At 55.7% G+C, this 24,089-nt stretch overlaps 1 protein-coding gene across 3 annotated transcripts in view; it reads right to left on the bottom strand.

Moving 5' to 3' along the window:
• Window positions 1–24,089, bottom strand: part of NCS1 (neuronal calcium sensor 1) — a 68,207-nt gene that overhangs the window by 16,755 nt on the left and 27,363 nt on the right. For all 3 annotated transcript variants that reach the window (XM_075560633.1, XM_075560632.1, XM_075560635.1), the window contains exons 2-7: window positions 19,147–19,171; window positions 10,094–10,232; window positions 8,041–8,119; window positions 6,838–6,926; window positions 6,516–6,593; window positions 4,494–4,610 (exon numbers count right to left, since the gene is read on the bottom strand). In XM_075560633.1, coding sequence (XP_075416748.1) covers window positions 4,512–4,610; window positions 6,516–6,593; window positions 6,838–6,926; window positions 8,041–8,119; window positions 10,094–10,232; window positions 19,147–19,171 — 509 coding nt within the window. In that variant the 3' untranslated portion in view covers window positions 4,494–4,511. The remainder of the gene's footprint in view (window positions 1–4,493; window positions 4,611–6,515; window positions 6,594–6,837; window positions 6,927–8,040; window positions 8,120–10,093; window positions 10,233–19,146; window positions 19,172–24,089) is intronic.

Below are 24,089 nucleotides of genomic sequence, written 5' to 3' on the forward strand. Positions count from 1 at the left end.
GACCCGGCAGAATATGAACTTTGAGCCAAGCAGGGTGAAAGCACATTACAGTCTACTGTCTTAGAGTTGGCTCTCCAGAAGATTTTTTTTAAAGAAAGAATGTTTTCTATGCGTTGTTCCTTAAAAGCTAAAAATGCAGGTAACGGCATATGGTATGAACTCATTGTTGTGGAAGAAATATATACACACACAAACACGCATGGAAAACTGTGAGAAAAATAAAACACGTCAGATGACTCAAAAATAATAGCACACTTAGAGCAAAGGAACCATGCCGCTGGGCTGTGCCGAGAATTCAGGACTGCATTCTCCTTTACCCGCGGCCTGGGGGCGCTACACAAACCCATGGGTGGTTGTCAAGGAGACCACTGATGGTGATCCAGAAAGGAGACCGGGAAGAATTAGAACAGACCAGTGTGGACCCCGCGAGGCCCCGGGCCTGCACACTGATGCCCCACTTCAAATTGGTTTCTGTCACTGAGAATGAAGTTTTTGCCTAATTCTGATCGCTCACTGCCACCCAGTCAACTCCGACTCATAGTGACCCTATAGGACAGGGTAGAACTGCCCCTGGGTTTTCTGAGGCCTTAACTCGTTACAGGAGTAGAAAGCCTCACCTTTCCCCTACAGAGCAACTGGTGGTTTCGAACTGCTGACCTTGCAGTTAGCAGGCCAACACATAACCACTAAGCCACCAGGGCTACTAAACAAAATATTGGCCAAGCAACTCTGACGATGCGCAGAAAGGAGAGTGCATCACGGCCACATGGAGTTTGTTCTAAGAATCCAAGGATGGCTTAGCAGTCCAAAATCAATCCATACATATTTCACCACATTGACAAGCAAAGACAAGTCAGAGAGGCATCTTGATACGCAAGTCCCGAGACCCTTGATAACACCCAATGACATTCATGCTTTCATTTACACAGAAACTCCCAGAGACGTGGAAAATTCCTAACCCAAGCATAGCAGATCTATGCGGGATTTGCAGTAAAACGTCCTAACGAGTGGTAAATTACTGAGCGCTCCACCCCAGGGTCAAGGACGAGCCAAGCCTGCCCGTCATCGCTACTCCCACGCAGTAGCGCCCAGGTATGGTAGTTCCAGCCAGGACAATGAGCCAGAGGGAAGAAACGGAAGAGCTACAGGAGGAAAACCTCTCCATGCCAGGAGAATGTAAGGCAGGCGCTGCTCAGAGTTAACGAGTACATCTGGCAGGGTCGTGGAGAAACAGTCCAGAAACCAAAACCAAGCAGAAAATACAATCTCAAAATGACGAGCTGTAATAGCATAAAACACCAAATATTTAGTAATAAACCTATCAAAGAATGTGAAAGCCGTTTTCACTGGAAACAGAAAAATGTTACAGGCCAACCATTTAAAAGCCATAAACAAATGGGAGAATACGTCATTTTCCTGGATGGGAAGATGCAGTATTTTAAGAAGGCTGATTCTCCCCTGCAGGAGAAAGAGGGGGCTTTCTACTCCCGCCAAGAGTTACAGTCTCCCACCAAGACAATGATTTTAAAACCCAAATAATTAAGGACAGGAAATTATTTTTTTAAAAGAGTGACAGTCTCAGGGACCCACAGGAGCAGTTCTAACCTGTCCTAAAGGGTCACTAAGAGTTGGAATGAACTCTAGGTCAGGTTGAGTTTTTTTCAATTTTCTCCCAAATTGAACAGTAGATTCAGCACAATCCCAATAAAAATCCCTAGCCTTGTGTTGTATGTGTATGTAGAAATTTGACTCTAAAATGTATATGAAAATGCAAACAGCCAGAAATAGCCAAGGCATTGCTGAAAGGAGCAATGAGAGGTCATCTCCAATATTAACTTAGGAACAAAACACTGGCTTTTGTCCTGGGCCCCCCTCTCTCCCCCTCTTGGATTGCTCACCCAGAGAAGCAGCACCCAGAAAAGTGGGGCCAGGAGCCGCGTTGTGAGGAAGCCCTGTGGCCCCCAAACTCTGTGAGTGAGCCCGAAAGTGGATCCTCTCTTAGCCAGGCCTTCAGATGAGACTCCAATCAGGGTGACTACCTGTCCTGGTTTGCCTGGGACCAAGGGGCCCCCCCAGGATGAGAGACATCCAGTGCTGAATCTGGAACAGTCATGGGCAAACTGCTCTGGCTAGTCACTGTGGCGAAATGGGATTTCTTTTTTAATTTACTATTAAATGGGAATACATATATCATATATATTCCATTGTTCAATCACGTCAAGCAGAATGGTACAATTGCTACCACAATTGGTTTCATTAATACGAATCTTCCAACTAGGCCTTTGTATCTCCCACCAAATGATAGGGCCGGGCTGTGCAAATTAGGTGTATGAAGCAGGAATAGAGGAGATGGGTCCATTTCAGTGCTGAGAGCCATCTCAGAAGCAGAAACGGAGAGAATTCCGGGAACCACCAAGGAAAAAGAGACCACCGAGGATGACGTGCCAGATCTCCAAGGCACCAGAAACCACGCCACGCGGAGACCAGCAGCGGAACTGCAGGACTGAGACCACAGGCCAGGACACGGTGGAGCAGAACAGCAGGCAGGCTTCCTGGCCCATAGAAAGAGGCAGGAGCCCAAGAGCCAGGGGGCTGGAGGCTGAGCTCCAGAAAGAGACTCAGCTGCTGGCTGAGGACAGGTGCTGCTGTGGTCCAATGACTGTGCTTTACCTTGTTGATGTCCCTCACAAGCCCCCTTCCTCGGGAGTATTGTCCCTGAGGCCTGCATGGGATGAGCGGTCCCAGTGGAAGAGCACGGTGGGAAGAAGAGGGCAAAGAGAGAGCAGGGATAGGGTAGGGAGGGGTGGAGATGTGTCTGACCTCTGCCTGCAGCAATCATCCTTGGGCTAGTGTGGGGGAGGTCAGAGGCCCCTGCCCTTCCATGCCATCTTGCCAATCACCCTGACAGCAGCTTGGTGGCAGCTTCATGAGAGTCCACGAGCCAGGAGCACTCCTTTAAGCCACGACCAAATTCATGATGTGGGTTCTTTTAAGCTGCTGTTTTGTGGTGATGAATTAGGTAGTGACCTCCCTTGCTGCTGCGATGGAGTCGATCCTGATCACACTGACCCTCTAGGACAGCTAGAACTGACCCTGTGAGGTTCCAAGACTGTAACTGTTCTTTATGCAACTAGAGAACCAAGTCTTTCTCCCAAGGAACAGCTAGTGGGTTTGAAGCGCTGACCTGTGGTTAACAGCCCAACGTGTAACCACTATGCCACATAGCAACCAGTGACTAATACTCCAACACGTCACCCAGGAGGATGCTGAAACTTTAGGCATCCCACGTATGACCTGGTGTTCCACTTCACTGCTCAACAGAGAAATTCCATAGGAGATTACCATGAGCTCTCACTGCACGCCCATCTCAATGGCTAAAATGGAAAAGATGGAGTTCATCCGGTGCTGGCAAGGCCATGGAGCAGGTGGGACTCCGAGGGGCTGCGGTGGGCAGGTCAGACGGACAGCCACCCCAGAAAGCGGTTTGATAGTGTCTGCCAACAGAACGCATACATCCGGGCAGCAACACACGGACAAGGCTGTTGACAGCCGGGCAGGGCCTTGGAGGGCATTCCCTCCCCTTGTGTGGTAGGTACATAATCAGTTGTCAACTTGAGACTTCAGAGTAAACGGGCGGAGGTTAGCCTGTCAATCAGGTCTCAGCTTGAGGGCCTCATTAGGAAACGCTCAGGAGATACACAGCTCGCCAGAGGCTGGATGCACACAGACTCCCTGGGAGACATTCCTGCTGACAAGCCATGGAGACTCCTGATGGAACCAGAGCCCTGGAGCTGGAGGAGCCCTGTGGAGACCCACACCAGCGCTGAGATGCTTCCATCGCCACCGGATCCACAAGACTTTGCGCCCACTGGCCTGTGATTTTCCTGCATTTGGCATTATTGCGTGTGTTGCATGAGTCTGAAGAGGACTTTATAGACTGATATTGGGCATATGGGCTAATATCAGACTTAGGAACTTGATCTGGACTGGGCGGGGATGTTTTCTCAATGCTCAATTGCTCTTGGAGCTAAAGCTCTTCCTTATATACATGAGTGTCTATGGATGTGTTTCTCTAGTCTACCTGAACTCACACACCTTGCCCCTGCCCCCATGGGGGTAGAAATCAGATGAGAAAGAGGAAGGAAAAGGAGGACAGCTCTCTAGCAGCCACACCATCTCTAAGCCCCCCACTCACATCAAGGCCAATGGGAGAATGAAATAAACCACATCTGAGCTGCTGCCCAAGAGGACCAGGAGCTTGGGTGTCCTGGCCACTCAGAGAAGCCCCTGCCCCTGCAGGCTGGGAACTGGGGTTTTCAAAGTGCTCTCTAGCTGGGAAAACTTCCATTCCGGCAAATTCTTGGGCTGACTCTGGCTGGTTTAAAATGATGAAAAAAGCAGAGGAGCTCTGGCTGAACTGGGTGTCCTGCTTTTGAGCCCACCCCCCCACCCCGCCCCCGGGCCCCCCCGGGCCCTGAGGGCCCTGCACTCACCCCAGCCCGGGCTGTGGACTATACCAGCCCGTCGTAGAGAGACAGCGCCTGCACGATGGAGGGGTCTGCCTTGGACCCTTCCTGGAACTCCTGCAGTGTCAGCTTCCCGTCGGCATTCTGGAAGCAGAGAGGGGCAGGCTGAGAATGGGGAGGACAACCAACTTCCCAGGACAGGGGTCTCTGGCCTGCGACCCACACGCCTCTTCCCCAAGCCCAACCCGGACCTGGACCCCAGAGGAGGAGGGTGGTCCAGCTCATGGATGACAGGAGCTGGGCTTCAGACAGGTCAGGCTGAGGGGCACCTGTTTCTTCCGGGGGGGGGCTTCCTCCAGGCTTTGGGGTATCACATGAAGTGCCTGGCCAATGGAAGCGCCCACGACTCCACGGCCGTGGGCATCGATCACTACAGAGCCTGTGGATCGCCCTTAACCTGGAGGGGCCATGGCTGCACGTTTCTCTGAGATCACCTTGGGGACACTTGCAGCCCTCCTGGAGCAGCCCACTGGACCCTGGGGGGCCTGGGCAGGAGAGGAAGCAGAGAGCTGGGGGAAGACACAGGAAGTCTGATGAGGCCCAGGGGGAGGCGCCTGGGGCCAGTCCCATCCTCTGGAGCTTCCCTCAGAGAGCCCTGGGAGAACTACGAAAACCGCCTGAGGCTCTGAGGCTCGGCGAGGGGACAGCATGCTGGTGGAAAGAACCAGCCCGGCACACCTGCCTCTCCACTGCCCATCGCCTGGGACGCACGCACACACATATGCACGCACGCACGCAACAACGGGGCTGATCTCAGGAAACCTTCTGTCCATGAGGAGGCTAGAATGGACCCCTGGGCCAGCCCAGCTCCAGCTCTGTACCATTTCCCAGAATGTGGGAGAGGCAGGCAGTTGACCCAGTGGTCTAAGGCGTGTGGGGGGCTGCAGCAGTAACCTGGGGTCACACCTAGACAAAGGTAGAGTCCATCAGTCAAGAAGCTGAGTGGCTGCATCTGCACACAGCTCACACTCCTCTAACTTGGGCTAAAGGGTCTCAAATGAAGGCAGTGGACCCGGGCAACACGCACTAATAACCCTTCCAACTGAACTGAGGCTATACAGGCCCCCGGCTCTAAGTGGCCGGACAAGCAGCTTATCCATCCAAAATTCAACTCAACAGCCCGACCTCACGGCAACCTTCTGTTCACGCTCGTGGTACCATGTGTCCTTACCATCTGCATCTAGAGTCTCCATTTAAAGCAAGGGGAATCTCATCTGAAAACAACAGCGAGCGAAATTTAAAGAAGGTTTCTTAACCCCGGGTCTGTAGGTAGAACTCAGCAGGTCTGTGAATTTGAACAGGGGGGGATTTAGAACTTCATTTTCGTTAACTTCTAGCTGAAATGCAGCTCTTCCTGGAGGTGACGCTCCCCGACGGAGCCAGCAGTACCTGTGACTTGGCCGCTTGGGGGATCACAGGTGCTGTGCCCAGCTGGCACTGCGGGAGGGCATGTGAGTGCTCGTGGAAAGATGCAGAGATAATGACTCTTCCACAAGCTTGTTAAGGACCCCTCGTGCTCCCAAAGCATGGGTGTTATCAGACACTGCCTCCCCACCCCACTGCATCCCCCAACACACACACACACACACACACACACACACACGCTGCATCTCACTATTGAATACGTTCAGAAAAGCCTGGGTGTTATCAGACACTCCCTCCCCACCCCACTGCATCCCCCAACACACACACACACACACGATTGCCCACGGGGTTGGTGAGCGCACGCATACCTGGGGGGTGGGGAAGGGAGGGGGTCCATGAGTAAGGGGAAAGCCCCAGGCACTTGCCCGTGGGGGACGTGATGGGGCAGATTTCGGTGAGCAGACATCACACCAGGCTGAGTCCCCTGTCTTGAGTTAGCCTCAGGGCTGGTCAGTGCCCAAGCCAGGTCCAAGCACCTGGGGCTCACTCCCTGCCCACCGGACGGCCCAGGCCTGCCCCTCAAAACCTCACCTCCTGGACAAGGAGCAGGTCCCCCAGCCTCACCTTGTCCATCATGGCGAAGATCCGGTCCACCCTCTTCTCCGGGGTGTTCTCCTCCTCCGGGAGTTCCACTGTGTTCCCCTGCCAGGCAGACAGACGAGACCCCCCCGTGGGATCTTGGCCAAATGCTTGGCCCTCACCCCCACCCCATCCCCCATCTTGGACTGGTTCCAGATAAGGACCCCTTTCCCCTTCCTCCTTCTGCTGTCCACGATGCTCCGAGTCTGGATCATCCCAAGGACCCCAGCCCCCTACCCTCCTCTGGCCTCCCAAGGCAGAACTGCACAGAGTGACGCCAGGCAGGGGAAGGGCCACTCCGGCTCACCACCATCTGGTAGATGGCATCCACAATGTCCAGCATCTCGTTCCGGGTGATGTAGCCGTCATTATCCAGGTCATACAGCTTGAAGGCCCCTGCAACCAACAGCACGGCTCAGCCAGCCTGGCCTGGGGCTTGAAGCCCCTCTCTGTACCTCCCTGGAGGCTCCCCTGGCCATCCAGCCAACCAATACCGCTATAGGGCACGCGTGCACGCGAACACGCGGCGTTTCAATCAAAACGGCAGAGGGCTCGGTTACCAATGAAACAAAGGAGAAGGCATCACGGGCAGTAAGCTCTGGCCTAAGGAGTGTCATTGTCTCTCCCTCAGATTCTCCGAAGAGCTGCCGCCCACCACAGACCTCCCCCTTCCGGGCTGGAGCCGGGGCAGCTGCCTCCCTGGGCCTGCTTCAAGTGCAGCTTGAGGAGACTCTTGGAACCATTCCTCCCTGCGAGCTGGAGCCTCAGGAGAGCAGAGCCTGTCTCCCTTGTTCCCCAAGGGATCCCCAGCCTCCCGCCCACAGCTGGCACATGGCCACCTTCAGTCAGTACCTGTTGACTGAGCGAGTGGTGGGGCAGGGACACATGAAGGAGGAAAATCATTCACCATCATATCAGCCACCTACATGATGGGTCCAGCCACGAGACCCAGGACCTCTGACTCCACGCCAGACTGCCCACCACCTGGGTCTCCAAGGACTGGCTCTCACCTCTGCTCCTGCCAACCACATGGCCCACCTGCCCTCCTCTGCTCCCCTAAGCATCACTCTGCCACCCTACGGCCAGCTCCAACAGAAAGCCGAGAAGAGCCGGAGATCACGGCCACCCTGTATCTCTGGACAGACAGCCTGGCCTGGATAACTGGTCATGTGATTCCCCACCCCCCAAAAAACTCTGCCACAGAGTTGCTCTGACCCACAGCGACCCCACAAGGAAAGGAGAACTGTCCTGTGAGTTACCGGGACTGTAGCTCTTGACAGTATTTCTACTATCTTTCCACCTCGGAGCGGCTGCTGCTGGTTTCAAACTGCTGACTTTGCTATCCCATGAGCCCCAGGCTGGGCTCTAGACCCTTGGCAGAGCCCACCGGCCCAGGGGAGGCTGCCCTGGCTCCTCCCCATAGCTACTGCCATGTGTCTCGTGACCCCTCCTGGCAGGGGCCGAGGTCGCCCAGCAGCTGCCCGACCTGCCCAAAGCGAACATCACTTACACCGCAGCTTCTCGTCCAGCGTCCCTCTGGAGGTCACCGACAGAGCCTGGATGAACTCTGAGAACTCGATCCGCCCATCCTGACAAGAGAGAAAGAGAGAGAAAATCGGGTGGTGGGCGGTGCCTCACTTGGCACTGGGCCACCTGATCAGGCCAGGCAGGACCTCAGGGGGCAGGGAGGCTGTGATGGGCAGCGCCAGACACCAGATACCGATAGCCAATGGTCACCCCAGCGGGGTGGGTGGGGGCCAAGGGGAGAGGGGGCGTGAGAAGGAATGGGGAGGTAGAAGGGAGGAAAACAGGGGGGTGGGGCAGAGAAGGGAAGAAAGTGGCCCGATAAAGGAGAGCCCGACTTGAGAGAGCCAGCGGGCACCACCCACTCACATCACTGGCAACACCCGACCCGGAAACCTAGAACCACAGGTTTCTCAACAGGGAAGGGTCCTAACCAGGTTCGATCACCCTATGTGCGTTGCAGATGAGGAAACTGAGGCCCAGAGAAGGGCAGCACACCAAAGGGGAGTCTCCAGCCCAGGGCAGCTGTGGGGAAACTGCCATCTGTCAGACGGAGACATCCGCGTGCCCAGCTCCGGGACCACCTGGAAATAAGCTAGAGGGATTGAAAAGGCCCTTTGTGGGACAGATGCTGGGAGGCTCGTGGATTGCCCAACTCTGGATACAGCACCCACAGATACACTGTCTGTAGTGTCAGGCCCTTGGGGCCACTCACTTTCCGCGAGTGAGTGTGTGTGTGTGTGTGTGTGTGTGTGTGTGTGTGTGTAGACACACAGAGGTGGGCATGTGGTTATTATGTGCCGACAAGTCCATTCCAACTTACAGCAACCCTGGAGGACAGAGCAAAACCGCCCCCTGGGCTTCCTAGGCGGTCACTGTCACAGGCAAGGCCACTTGGCCTTTCCTCCCAGGGAGTTCCCGTGGGTTTGAAACACTGACTTTCAAGTAGTAGCCAAGTGCCCCAGGGCATGCGCAACAAGGGAGCGCCCAGTATGTAATCAGACTAAATCAAAAGAAAACATTGTAAAAATAACATTGTAGGAGGTTGTCCAATAACATGGATGCTGGGTTTTGCTGTACCGCCACATTAAAAAGCCAGAAAAGCCTAGAAGGATATATGTTCAGATGCTAGGAGTTCTAAGAGGTATGATTATGGACCGTGTTTTACTTTCTCCAATTTTCTAAATTTCTGACGAGGTAGGGGTTGCTATTTTACAAAGAAAAACAACCAAGCTCATTGCTGGCGACTGGCTGCCGGCTCGTCACGACCCTGTGCGTTTCCTGGGCTGTGTATCCTGACAGGCACGGAGGCCGGCGGGTCCAAACTGCCCACCTCTCGGAGAGCTGCTGGGCGCTTGAACCTCCGCACCACCAGGAGGAAGAGATTGCTTTGAGGATTTCCTGATCCTACTTCATATGGAGCGAGTCCCTTCAAAGCTCACAGGCTTCCTTTCCTCATCTGCAAGGTAGGAGTGTTCAACGGGCTGTACCGACCCCCCCCAAGTGAGATCGATCAAACAAAACATAAAACAAACTCCACCCACCCACCACCTCACACACAAAGCCAGGCACTTATCCCCACTGTGGGAGACCTCACGAAAAAGAACCCACAGTCAAGGCCAGGCATATAAATCCATGTCCAGGGAGTGTCCGTGAAGGTCATCGAGCCTGTCACTATCCCGGGAGACATTTGCACTTTGCACTTGTCAGAAAAAGCTCAGGGTGCATATGTATGAGTGTGTGTGTGTGTGTGTGTGTGTGTGTGTGTGTGTGTGGAGTAGGTCTGCGAGTGTGTACATGTAACCATGGGTGCCTATATCTGATGTGCATGTGTGTACACTAGCACCCGTGTACATTGTGTGCACATGTATACATGTGCACGCTTCTCTGAGCACTGTGCGTGTGCACCTGTGTGCACCTTCTCCAGAAGGGAACATCAGCAGGAGGGAGTGGGTGTGGAGAGGCTGTGGGGGCTGAGCCGGCTGCTGCGGGAGGGAGGAGGCTCAGGCTGGCTCAGGTCCCAGCAGTCCCCGGCTCACCTTGTTTTCATCAAAGACGTTGAAAACAAACGTGGCGAACTTGGTGGGGTCTCCGAAGGGGAAGAACTGCTTGTAGATCTTCTGGAAGCCCGCGGCATCCAGCTGCCCACTGGGACAGTCCTTGATGAAGCCTTTGTACCTGGGGGCAGCATGCCAGGCAAAACAGGTCAAAAGAGACAGCCTCACCTGTGTGGCTGAGCATCCTGCTCCAAGACAGGGTCATAGGCAAGGGCTCACTGCCACCTCTGTCTCCTGCCAACTGTGTGCCCTTGCACAAGTGACTTCACCTCTCTGAGCCTCTTCGCTACGAGGACAAGGACCAACATGAGCATGCTCACAGGTGCCGCCCCAGTAGGGTCACCCAGAGTGGGACTTCCAGATGAAGGGAGACTAGAGACATGGAGGCTGGCCTGCTGGAGGAAAGCCCTGTGGATCCCAGCAGAGTACTGCCTGACCATGAAACACAAAATTGGAGCCGAGCCCAGCAGCCCACAGGACAGCAGTGCAGGATCACACAGCGAGCGCTTCGTCTGTGCTGCAGATGGCTTATGTGAAGGGCAGGGCAGACAGGACCCTCCACGGTGATGCTCTAGCAGGAGGAATTCGTGTCTCCCCATCTTCTCGGCTGAGCCCCACTCAGCACCAGAGGGCTCTGTATTGGTGGGTAGAGCCTAAGGGTTGGCAGCTGGCTCCTCTCACCCGCCGGCTCCTCCCCCTGCATAGAGCTCAATCTTGTACACACGCACACACATTCCCCCCGACTAGCCTCAGCTCTCATGGAGCTGGATGGACCCTCACCGGAGCAGGACAAGCTCTGAGGAGACTCTGGTGTTGTGTCCCAACTGGACTGATCACCCTGTTTCCCCAACACCCAGCCTGCGACCTGCCTGAGAGCCAAACGGTCAGCTGATGACAGCCCAGCTCCTGGACTGTGGCTTTGCAGTCCAACTCCAGGCTGTCTTCTCCAGCTGTGCAGCCTCAGGCAAGTGCCCGCATCTCTCTGAGCCTCTTTTCCCGCCTCTACCCAGAAGCGCTGGTGATCGCACCCCCTAGCATGGGGCTGGCATACACAGAGTGGTGCTTTAATCCACTCGGGAGTCAGCTCCTGTGGGTAGCTTAGCTCTCTCACCTGAGACAATTCCCAGCACAGGGGGAAGTTGGAGGGAGGTGCCTGCTTTTACCCATCACTCTCACTAGGCCAGGCTCTGTGCTGGGAACTCTGCCAATCTTACTCTCCCTGAATGCCCTAACAGCCCAGCGAGCAAGGATCTTTGGCAGTGCCCATTTTAAAGACAGAGAAACTGAGGCTCAGCAAGGGGAAGGCATCTGCTTCCCTCACAGTCCTGGCAGCCTGCACAGGTGGGGACCAAAGGTGAACACGGAGGAGACCTGGTGCACAGAGAAATGGCCTGCTCTGTCCTCCAGGGGGTCTGCATGAAGGTCCTGCTGCCCCGGGAAACATGGAAGATGAGGGTCTCTGAGAACAGTGCTGGCGGCTGCCTGCTGATGGCCTCACGATTCAGGTCACATGGGAAACGCTGTTCCCTTGTGCCCAGGGACTGGAGCTCGATGGCCGGCACATGAGGACAAGCACATCGCAGAGGACAATTCTTAGTTCAGAACACGCAGGGCGCCTGAGAGTGGGCGGCTGGAGTTCTGCAACCGATCTGATGGAGTCAAATGTCACAAGGAAAAAAGGGCACGACACCAGTCAGTGACCTCAGCAGTCCCCTTAGAGAGTGTACTTTACTGAGATGCCCAGAGGATGCTGGGGCAGGGACCGGAGACTCTGGAGTCTGGTGACTGTGGGAGCTTCCTTCTCCACGCTGGAGTGGAGTGGGAATATGGCCATCCCAACATTGTCCACGGAGATTGTGAGTTTGTAAGAGAGGCGACGTCTCAGAGGCCTGCCTCAGACAGGGCACCTGGAAGGCCAGAGGCCCAGGAGGGTCCTTTCCAGTGGCTGAGGTCCTGCCCAGCTTCCCTGTCACTAAGAGCCCTGTGTATCCACTCTTTGACAGCAGGTCCCAAAGCCAGGCACCGACTGTATAAAGATCTTCATTCCGCAGGGACCCCTGGGCAGTGTAAACCCACTAGCTGAAAGGTTAGCCCTTCCTACCCTCCGGAGGCAGGCCTACAAACCTGCTGCCAAGAGGTCACAACTTAAAAACACTGAGGAGCAGCTGTACCTGACACACCCAGCGGCCACTAACAACCACACCCTCTTTCCCATGGACCCTCTGTGGCAGGTTCAAGGATCTCTGCTTCACAGTTGAAGGCACTAGGGCACTGAGAGGCCGGGCGATTGGTCCGAGGGCCTGTCATTGCTTTAGGGCGATGTGCCGCACAGGCCTCTGTAAAGTATTAGAAAGCAAGGTGGTTACTGTGAGGGCTAACGTGCACCTGACCCAAGCCAGCCAATTTCCAATCGCCTCATGTCCCTGTGAAAGTGGGACTCTGAATAAGGAAGACTGAGGGAGAATCGCTGCCTTTGAACTGTGGTGTCGGAGCAGAATATTGGAAGGACCACTGACGGTCAAAAGGGCACCCTGATCTGTCTTGGAAGAAGTGCTCCTAAGAGGCAAGGGTGGTGAGACTTGAGCTCACGCCCTTTGGATATGTTCTCAGGAGAGGCCAGTCAGTCCCTGGAGAAGGACGTCATGCTTGGTCAAGGGGAGGGGCAGCAAAAAAAGAGGAAGACCTTGAACAAGATGGACCGACCCAGTGGCTGCAACAATGGACACAGAATAAGAACGAGGTGTGGAGGGCACAGGGCCGGGCAGTGTGTTGTTAGGTTGCACAGGGTCTCAAGGCGCCGGACCTGACCCAACAGCCCCTCACTCCAACAGAACCTGTGCTCGAACCACCAGCCTTCCTGCCTCTCTGTTCTCATGCCGGAGGATAAGCGGGGTCTGCCATCACCCCGCACCCCGTCCCAGCAGGACTCTCAGTGTCTACCAGTCGCTGCTCATTGTCTGCTCTGAGTCCCTGCTGACACTGGCCGTGCCAGGGGTAACCAAGGAGGGTGGGAGCTGGGGGCACTGATACCATAGCAGGTCCGGGTGGAGACTAGTGCAGCTCACTCTGCTTCTGCCCCGTCTCTTGCTTCCGCGCCCCCTGGCTGTTACAATCGTGCCTGCCTCACATGCTCACACCCAGGTCTAGGACTCGGGGCCAGACTGGGGTTGGTGGGCAGTGGACGGGGCGGGGAAGAATTGGTCCATGCACCCCTTCTGATTTCCCTCTGGCAGCGCGGTGCCACTTGAGTGATTGTAAAAGGTTGTCAAAAGCGGCAGTAATAAAGTGAAATGCACCCAGATGCATTTGGGAGACAGCCCCTGAGGGATTGTTCCCGAGGGTGGCTCTCAGAAGGGAGGCGGTGTCCAGGAGTCGGTGGCAGCAGCAGGAACCATCAACACTGTGAGTGGTGTTAGTGGATTGTGGGTAGGGTGTGGAAAGGCCAGCCTCAGTGGGGAGCTGGGGGGAGGGGGCAGACGAGGGCTGGGGGATGCTGCCCAATTACCCCTGTGAGGGCTGTCACTGTCACTGTCGGAACCAGCCCCCTGCAGCACGATTTGCAGAAGCCCCAAGAAACTGCCCCCACAGAGGGTGCTCCAGCCTCTGCCCTCACTCCTGAATTGTACCTCCAGCCCCCCTTTCTGGAACTTGCAAGGCCACCCCCAGGCTACCACATTGCTTCCTCCGGATCCTCTACTCCACCCAGCCCGCATCGGCCCCAGAACATCCAGCCAGTCTATTTCCCTGAGCTCAAGACCGGCATCCGCCACCAAACAGGGACAGAATGAGGCAGAGAGCCCAGGCGTCCAGCTCCTGGGCCCCCGAGCATGGGGCATGGGGACAGGGCAGAAGCACCCAGTGACTCCAGACTCAACCCGAGAGCTCAAAGGGGAAGGTGGGGCAAGGAATCGGCTCCCATCCCTCTAAGTATCCAGGGGGATTAAAGGTCCAGAAAGAGGCAAGACTGGCCCAAGGTCGCACAGGAAATTAGCAGCAGAAAATAGGGCTCAGATCCGAGTCTCCTGGCTCCCGGCTCCCCATCTCACCTGCCACTTCCAAGAGCCAGGCTGCAGCACCATCCCGAGTCAGCGCATGAGTAAAGTGCCAGCTACCCAAACATTACGTAACCGCATTGTTCAGCAGCAGGGGGTGGAGGGGGACACCCTGCTCACCCAGTGTCAGCTGTCCCAGCTGCTCCAGGCACCCCGATGCCCAAAGCACCTCACAGGTCAGCTCAGCTCCTCAGCCAGGGCTTCTGTGATGGGCCTAGGCCTCCAAGACCCCACTGGCTGGCTGAGTCAGCACACCCCACTTCACCCCCAGCCCACCCCCTCATCGCAGGCACCCCCATGAGCCACTGCCCTATGAAAGGTTTCACCCACCAATCCACCCCCAGGAGGGCTGGGAGACGTGATTCCAGCCCCGGGCTCAGGTTCCAACAGGCACAGCCTTCTCCCTCTCCTGCCCCACCCTGTCTCCTATAGACATGCTGCCGCCTAGAGAGCATGCACCCATGGGCCCGCTGCCATGTCTGGCCCAGACCTGATGCATAGTAGGCGGGGCTCAGGGCAATGCCCTTCCCTGCTGGCAAAATGAGGGGCTGAGGTCTGTCCACCTAGGCCCCTGTGCTCTAGAGGACATCTGCAGTGACCCCGGCCTCCAATTCTTAGATGCCAGTGGTGACCCTGCCACAGTGACAACAAATTGTCACCCAGTGTCCCCTGGGAGCAAACCCTGCCTCCCGGGTAAGAACCACGGGACCCTGGGGACCCCCACGAGCTCAGGGTTTTGTGTCTGACTTCCAGGGCTCGGTGACTGTGAGTACGGGGGTGCCACTCCTGTGAGGGAGGAGCCCGGGAACCCAGCGTGGGTTACGCTCGCTCGGGGCTTCTAATCATAAGGGCAGCCACGGGAAGTCACCAGGCAGATGGCGCTGCCCTCTCCCTCTAGGGCACCGGCTCAGAACCCCGAGGTGGCAGTTCTCCTCTGCCCCACAGGGTCGCTGGGGGTGGGACACGGGGACTCACACGCTTTCTAGACCCGATTTCACCAAATTGCCTCCACGAGGCACACGTTCCCAAACCCCCTTACAGATGGGAAAACCGATACTGACTCAAGGCAACCCTAGCGGGCAGGTTAGAACTGCCTCCGTTGGTTCCCGAGACTGCACCTCTTGACAGGAGTAGAAAGCCCATCTTTCTCCTGCAGATCGGAGAGCAGTTTCGAACTGCTGACCTTGTGGTTAGCAGCCCAATGTGCAACCACTACGCTCCCAGGGTTCCCGCGTTCAAGAGAGCAGGGTGAAAGTGAGAAAGCACAAGACCCAGTTTTGGCACTGCATTCACACAGGACTTGAAGGAGGGGGAGAAGAATCTGTCATCTTGTAAAAATACAGGAAGCTCAGTGCCACTTGCAAAAAGCACTCCCTGATTTGACACTGTGCCTCCCACCTCCTCCCCAAGCAGCACAGACACACCTGTGTCACCAGGAGACTCCTGGCACCTCATCTCCACCCCCACCCCCACCCCTGCCCCTGTCATGCCCCGGGCCCAGCACAGGGCCTGGCGGATAGAAAAGACCCAGGAAAGGTGTGCTGGGTGGATGAGCGGGCAGATAACCAACAAGCACGCCGTGACACCTGGGTCCAAGTCCCACTTGACCTCCAACCCTCTGAAGGCCTTGAGCAGGCCGCAGTCTCCAAAAGGCTGCCAGAACTTTCCTTCGTTCCCACAGAAACCCAGCCCTCAGGACCCTACTTGGAGGAAAGCCCCACCCCTCACCCCACCCCCCACCTTCATCCCTCCCTCCCTCCGGGTGGGGAACAAATCCACCAAGGGAGCGACAGATAACAAGCACCGCCCCTCGCCACCATCAGCCTCAGGGCGCAGCTGGGACCACGCAGCAGCAGCCTCTGCAAATTGTTCTCCCATTATCTTTGCAGACAACCCCTTCCCAGAGCTCCCTGGAGACCTGACTTCAGACGTTCTGGAGGAGGGACCGGAGCCTCGGATGAGCATGAATCCTCTTCTGCCCCACCCCCACCACTGCCTCTGGTTCTGCAGGGGGGGTTCCTGGGAGCCAGAGCCTGACTGCCCAGGCCAGTGCGGCAGAGGGAACTTGACCCAGATTCCACACACACAGGCACATCTGTGCCACGAGTGTCCCTACCCCTCTGCACCTTGGTTTCTTCATCTGGAGAATGGGGCTAACTCAACGTACCTCTGGGCCCTCTTGTAAGTAACCAGCTCAGTCCCGGCCCGCAGGAGGGGCCCAGGGGTTGCTAAGATGAGCTGATGGTCCATACCCATCCACGTCTGTGTGGGACGACCAGGATTGACAGCTGGCCCTGCCGAGGCGGCTGCAAAATTCTCCCTGCGTCCACCCACTGCTGTTGTTACAATACTGCTGGGCTATTTCATGAGAGCTAACCTAATGCAACTTTGCGCAACATTTGAAAAACGGAAAATATAAGTAGGGGGGTGGGGAGTTGTACATGTCATCCATGAGCCCACCACTCCAACACGCCCACTCCCAGTCTGCAGCCCCAATCTCTCCCACCTCTGGGTTCCCCCACCACTCCTCGCATCATGCAACTGTGACAGACGGAGGAAGTGTGGCGGCTGCTTCCATCCGGCTTTAGGTCGCCCTTGTCCGCGAGGTTGGTTTTCATCAATGTCACCCGGAAAAGTTATCCAGAGGTGGCTGCAGTTTCTGAATCCACCACCCTTGTCCTCTCTGACCTTCCGATAAGTGAGGGAGGATGGGGGGGGGGGGGGGCAGGGATCAGGAGTAAGGAATCTGGGGTGTCAGCGAGGACCCTAGGCTGGCTGCAGACCCCAACGTTGGCTCAACCTCCCAGGGAAGGAGAAGTTGACAGGATGCCCAGCTGGGAGCCCCAAGCGTCACCTCACAGCTACCTGGGCTGGGAGCCTGATAGTCGGCACCAGCCTCTCTAGGAGAAGGTGCAGGTGGACATGTCCCTATGGGTCTGGGGACCATGGACGCCACAAACAGGGGACTTGGTGGAGCTCACAGGCCTGGGGCTTGAAGGTCACCCCCCCCCCCCGAAGCAGCAGGTCCTGCTTCCTCTGAGGCTGTGTTCACTGCTGTCCAGTCCATGCCGACTCAAGGCAGCTCTACAAAACAGGGCAGAACTGCCCTCTGAGTTTCCAACACTGTCACTCTGGACGGGAGTAGAAAGCCTCACCTTTCTCAGGTGGAACAGCTGGTGGTTTTGAACTGCTGACCTCGAGGTCATAACCACTGCTGGGGCCTTCACTGCAAGATGTGTCTGAGAGCGTGTCTGGCACAGGGGCCACCTCTTCAGGGCAAACATCACCCCTTCCGAGCCTGGACTGGGCCCAGGCATTGAACCATAGCTCCTGACACCCTCTTCTCAGGCCCAGTGCTCTGTGTCCCCTGGGAGAGGCAGATCTCCAGGACTGTCTTCCTCGGAACTTCTGGGTGGTTTCCAACAGCCAGTCTTTTGGCCAGAAGTCTAGCACTTACTGTCTGGGCCACCCAGGGACCCCTGATGAAATATTCAGCCATCATTAACGATGACTGAGGGGACCAGGGTTCTCAGGTTTTCTTCTAAGAGAAAGTGCCCTTTGACCCTTTGACTGCCCTGTGGGAAGGAGGAAGGAACCCCACAGTTGGGGATCCAGAAGGCTTCTTGGAAAGGGAGATTAGACTGCATGGAAGGGCCGAGGAGGGCTCAGATGGTCCAAAGAAGAGGGGCGACTGAGACCAGAACTAGGTATGCCTAACCACCACTGCCAACTGCTCTGACAGGGTCACATTCAAAGGTCCTGCGTAGACTAAGAGAAAACAGAGGGACAGAATGCAAAATCAAAGGTATCACAATGATTGATCAGATAGAGCCTGACGGAACCCCCAAAACGATGACCCTTAACCCTTCGGGTCCGGCACTAAACTCACCTCCTCATTAGAATGACCAATGCGGTAAGATCAGCGGGGCAGAGGGACCCCGGGACAATGTGCGTAGGGTTGGGAGAGAGGAGGAATGGGGGCAGGTAACACAGGGAAGAAGTGGGACAGTCACGGAGGAAGTGCAGCGGATACGTTGAACCAAAATGTTGATCTGCTCTGTAAAGCTTCACCTAATTCACATGAAAGAGTTGGGGGCGGAATGAGGAGGAGGAACTGGGTAGACAACAGCCCAGGAAGGAAGCATCCTGGGAAGGGAAAGCAGAGTGACAGAAGCCTAAAAACAGGAGCATCTCTACCCGCAGCCCAGCACATTCTTGTTTCTGGAAACGGAGTCTGAGAGCAGCTAAGTCACTTGCATGTGGTCACTCTTGGAGAGGCACAGGAAAAGCCCATTTCTAAACTGAAAGTCACCAAGCTCTACTCTGTCCTCCTCAGCCTTCGCCCCACCCCCACCTTATAGTGCGAGCTATACAATGACACAAAATATACCTCTCTCCTTCCCTAGACCCAGGGCAGGCATCACTAATCCATTACCGAGCTCACTAATCACTCATTGTGATACTTCCCGTTGCTCTGTGATAAGTAGCCTCACAGTCTCTTAGCACAGCACTCAGGGAGGTCACTGCGGGTTAATCAGAGCTGGACACATGTGTGTCATCCTTGAACCAGTCGAATCAATCCTTTCTAGGAGGGGCAACTGAGCCCCGGAGAAGAGAAGAAACTTCTCAAGGCCACCAGGTAATTTAGTGACAAGCCAAGCTTAGAACCCAGTCTCTTGGTTCACTTCTCTTGGGTCATGAATCCCTCCCCTTTGGTGAACAGGGCCTAGAGTGATCCCTTCAGGGCCCAGTGGCCACCAGAGATGCCACACAAGGTGAAAAACTGCCAACCCCTCAGCGCTATCGCTGACCCCAATCCCACTGACATTCTACCAGCCCCATGCGGACAAAGGAAGCCGCTGGCAAAGTCTCTCCGGGGGCCCCTTCCATGTTCTCCTGTGTTGGGCAGCCTGCTTGTGCTCCTGGCCAGCACAAAACCCCAGACCCCAGCCCCCACCCATCTCCAGGGACGGGGCCACTCACCACTGCTGGACTTCCTTCTCGGTAACTGCAAGAGAAAAGAGAGAGGTAAGGAGGCGCTCAGGAAGGGGTCCCAGGGGACAGGCGGGGGAGCCCCCCTCACTGCCCTCCCTGCCCCGTGGCCTGCCTGCCAGCTCTGAACAGGAAAATGCACCCCCACCCACCTGCAGGTGGACAGTGCCAGGTGGGGGGCTCTGTGCCCAGCTACCCCCCAGGGAACAAATGCTGCCCCATCCCTCCCCCATGCCTGCTGCTGCTGCTGCAAGCCTGGCCTACAACCCTCTCCCACATTCAGCACTCGCTTCCCAATCCTGGGCCAGGGAGGCAGGGCTGTCGAAACAGCACTCTCCCATCTCTCAGTCCTTGGAGGCAGGCTGGTCAGAGGCGGTGCTGCTCACTGCTGCAGGTGGGGGCCCCAGCCCAGCCCCAGCATGCTCTCCGCCTCGCCCACCCCTCCAGCCCTACTTCGTGGCCAGTCCTGGTACTCTCACCAGGAAGAGAGGAAATAAGCCCTGGACCCACAGGCTGCAACCAGCCCTCGAGAGTGGCTGAGCCTCAAGGCAATGCCAAACAGCCCTTCTTGGTGACATGGGTCACAGCTCGATGTCAAGAAAGCAGAAACCGCCTGTATGACCACGAGGTGTAGAAGGGACCAGATATCAGGCATCAAAAAACAAAACCTCATATTAGTGGGTGCCCACCTTCCCGATATGATCACTGAAGACATAAGCAAATGTGGGTGCATAAACAAATGTGGCAAATAAAGCTGATGGTGCCTGGCTATCAAAAGATATAGCGTCTGGGATCTTAAATGCTTGAAGATAAACAAGCAGCCATCTAGTTCAAAAGCAACAAAGCCCACATGGAAGAAGCACACCAGCCTGTGTGATCACAAAGTGTGGAAGGGATCAGGTATTAGGCATCAAATAACAAAAAATCATAACATTGTAAATGAGGGTAAGTGCAGAGTAGAGACCCAAAGCCCATCTGTGGGCAAGTGGACACCCCTTTATATGCGGGGAGGAGACGAGCCAGTCAGCATATAGGGTAGCAATGATGAAACATACAACTTAACTTTCCTCTAGTTCTTTAATGCTTTGCCCCCCCCATCATGATCCCAATTCTTCCTTACAAATCTGGCTAGACCAGAGGATGTACACTGGTACAGATAGGAACTGGAAACACAGGGAATCCAGGCTTTCAGGACCAGTGCTGAGAGTGGGAATATCGGGAGGGTAGGTTGGAAAGAGGGAACCGATTATAAGGATCTACATGTGACCTTCTCCCTGGGGGACGGACAACAGAAAAGTAGGTGAAGGGAGACATCGGACAGGGCAAGATATGACAAAATAATAATTTTAAAATTATCAAGGGCTCATGAGGGCGAGGGGAGAGGGGAGGGAGAGGAAAAATGATGATCTGATGCCAGGGGCTTACATGGAGAGCAAATGTTTTGAGAATGATGAGGGCAATGAATGTACAAATGTGCTTTATACAACTGATGTATGTATGGATTGTGATGAGTTGAATGAGCCCCTAATAAAATGATTTAAAAAGAAAGAAAGAAAGCCGAAATTCTCACAATGACCAACAGGGAACATCGCACGGGTAGAAAAAAGGTTGGTGTTGCCAGGGACTCTGTCTGGCGTGGGTTCACCATCGATGCTCACAGAAGTGGCATCCCAGAGAGCAAAGGGCACCTTGCGTGGGGCAACTCTGTCTCTGAAACGATGCCAAGCCAGGATGTCACGCTGAAGGCCAGGGTGTGCCCCACCCACACCATAGTCTTTTCAATCACTTCCTATGCCTGTGAAAGTTGGCGGTGGGCTAAGGACGACAGAAGACGCATCGATGCAGTTGAATTGCGGTGCTGGCAAAGCATACTGAAGATACTGTGGAACTGCCCAGCATGCTCCTTAGAAGCAGGGATGGTGAGACTTTGTCTCACATACGTTGGACACGTCATCAGGAGAAACCAGTCCCCGGAGAAGGACCTCCTGCTTTGGGTGAAGCAGAGGGGCAGTGACAAAGAGGAAGGTCCTCCACAAGCTAGAGCGACCAGTGGCTGCAGCAATGGGCTCAAACCTGAGAACAATCGGGGGATGGCGCGGGCCCTCAGGTCCCGCAGTTGTTCTGTTCTGCTAGGAGTCAGCACCTAACAACACAACAACAGCTGAACCACGAGACAAAAAGCTTGGTTTTAATGTCTTTCTTTCTCTCTCTTCCTTTTCTTCTTCCAAAAAGTAGTGAATTGGTTTGATGTTCTCGCTAAAACCACTGAACCAAAACATCAAAACCACTTCCAAGGTCAGTCGCAGGCCGAGCCTGGGGAGCGACCCGAGCAGAGCTCCTCCCACTTTCCGAGCCCCACTTTCCCCATCTAAGAAGGGGGGCAGTGAGGATCATTATGACGGCACCTGCTGCCCGGCACTGTCCTCAGAGGTCAACCACAGCAGGCGTGACCGTGTCTGACTCTAGCAGGGGGCTGGGCACTCACAGCTCTCCATATGGGTCTGTGGCAGGAAGGAATGCGTGGACGAGCGAGCGGAGGGAACAAAGACACCGGTAGCAAAGCCATGTTGACTTTGGGCTATTCCGGGAACTGGGATCCTTCCCAGGGGAGTGGGAAAAGGCCCAAGGAGTTGTCTTGGGTTGTTTGTGCCCAGGCAGTCTCGGGGAAGCCACTTTTCAAAAGCCATTCCAAGCCAACGAGGAACAGTTGCCAAATACAGGGTGCCCCCTGTGTGCCAGGCTCTGTGTCCTGGTTGGGCCTCTGGGCATGGGCTCAGCCACCCTCACAACAGCCCTGCTTAAAGCAGTAGTCTGCCCTAACTCCAAAGGGAAACAGAGGCACTGACAGAGGTGTGTGCGGGGGACTTGCACTCAAGTCTGCGGCTCCCCCCCCCCCCAGCCCTCCCTGGCCCCCTATCCTGGAAGCCTCCACCAGGATCCACCTCACAAGCCCAAGTCAGCTGCTCGGAGATGCCAGTCACCCAGAAGGCCGGGCCTGGCATCAAAGACCATGATTTTTCAAGAGAACGGTTTGGCAAAGGATGGGGGAGTGGGGAGAGGCATGGGGGTGTAGAGGGAAAGTGACCTTGGTCTAACCCAAGCTGACTTGACCTGGTTCTGCCACCAGCACCCAGCTGTGAAGGGTGAGGGGTCGAGGGGCCAATGCTAAAGGCTTGAGACCAAAGACCCAGGGGACCTTCAAAGCACAGCTCGCAGCTTAGGGGCAGGTACCCCCTGGGCTCAGATTCAGCACAACTTACTGGCTGTGTGTCCTTGGGGAAACGATATCCCCTCTCTGAGCCTCCGCTTCCGCATCTGTAAAATGAGTTTGTTTCCAAAGAATGGGAACATCCGCACTGTTCACAAAAACTCCCTAAGTCCGTGTGATCTTGTTTTCCCAGCAAGGAGACCGAGGGCCTGCCCTCCCTCTCCACCTGTGTCCACCTCAAACTGCCCATGAGACGACATGGCCTGTGCGGCCTTTACAGGAGGCAGCACGTGACACTAACAGCAGGAGCTGAGGGCAGGGGCCTTGGTGGCCTTTGCCATCATGGGGCCAGACCGGGGTTCTTCGAGACCCTCCCGCTCAGACCCCAAGCAAGCTTCCCCAGAGCCCCTGCACCCTCAGAGCCGCATATCCAGGGGGTGAGGGCAGGCATTGACTGCCCTTCCACCCCGCATTTTAACACTGTCACCAGTACAGAAGGCTGGGCCATGGGCAGGCTGCAAAGCCCCAGGGGACATAGCTGGGATTGGGGAGACAAGCACCAGCAGCAGCTTTCAGCAGCTAATTGGCCATCAGAACTCAGGTGAAGCCTAAGGTCTCCCCTGGCACCAGGCCACCCCTGCTGGCAGCGCTTGCCTGCATTCCAGCCTGGAGCATCAGGAGCCTTGGAGGGCAGCTCTCTGGGGCCTGCCCCGCCCACTCCTCCAGCCAGAGTCAGACAGTCTGCCACTTACCAGCCACCACCCGCTGAGAAAGATGAGGCGCAAAGAGACAGACAGCCTGAAGGCTGGGGCAGAGACCACTGCCAAAAAGAGGCACAGCAAGGGCTCAGCCCAGGGCTGCCCAGTCGCGGGCCCAAGTTCTCAACGTTCTGCCTGGGTTCCGGGAAGCCACCTCCACCATCGTCCGGTGAGTCACTCCCTAGTTTTCCTTTAAAAATCTTGTTTTCACTGACTCGCCTTATCTGCCTTCTGTCCAAGCAACAAGGTCTACGAAATTGCCAGTGACGTGTCCCATTTGATTTTTCCTCATGTGCAATGAAGACTGCCGTCAGGAAGGACGGCCCTCGATCACTCCCAGCATCCTCGGTCAGAGACAGCTCTCTGTCAGGGGTCCCTGCCGGGGCGCGGCTGGGAGGACACTTTATCCATGGAGTTTTCCTGCTAGAAGCATTTAACCTGCGTCGAATCCTGAGGAGACCATCAGACACGTCCAGGACGCAGGACACTAGACAGAGACCATCGGCCGGGACATCTCAATCAGGACCGCGAAAGACAAACCAGGACGAGGGATCGTTCCAGAAAGAAGAGAGTGAAGGTGTTCGCGGCGGCCCCATCTACCACAGCCAAAGAGTGGGAGCAACCTGCATGTCTGTCAGCAGACACATGACACCGACACAAAACCCAGACTCACTGCTGGCCAGTCAAGGCTGACTGAAAGTGACCCTCCAGGGCGGGGGAGAACTGCGCCTGAAAGCCTCATCTTTCTCCTGTGGAGCAGCTGGTGGCTTTGAACTGTCGAATGCATTCCGCAGCACCCCACCATGGAACATGTATTCCTCCAAAGCCCACACGCACTCTGCACCACGGATGAACCCCGCAAACATGGTGCTAAGTGGGAAACAAGTCCCACCCAGGAGCAGGAATATTGTAGGATCCCACTTATCGGCAGTCTCTAGAACACGCAAGTGTACACGGACCAGGGTTTA

This window comes from Tenrec ecaudatus, chromosome 10 (assembly GCF_050624435.1).
Source record: "Tenrec ecaudatus isolate mTenEca1 chromosome 10, mTenEca1.hap1, whole genome shotgun sequence".
Lineage (NCBI taxonomy): Eukaryota > Metazoa > Chordata > Mammalia > Afrosoricida > Tenrecidae > Tenrec > Tenrec ecaudatus.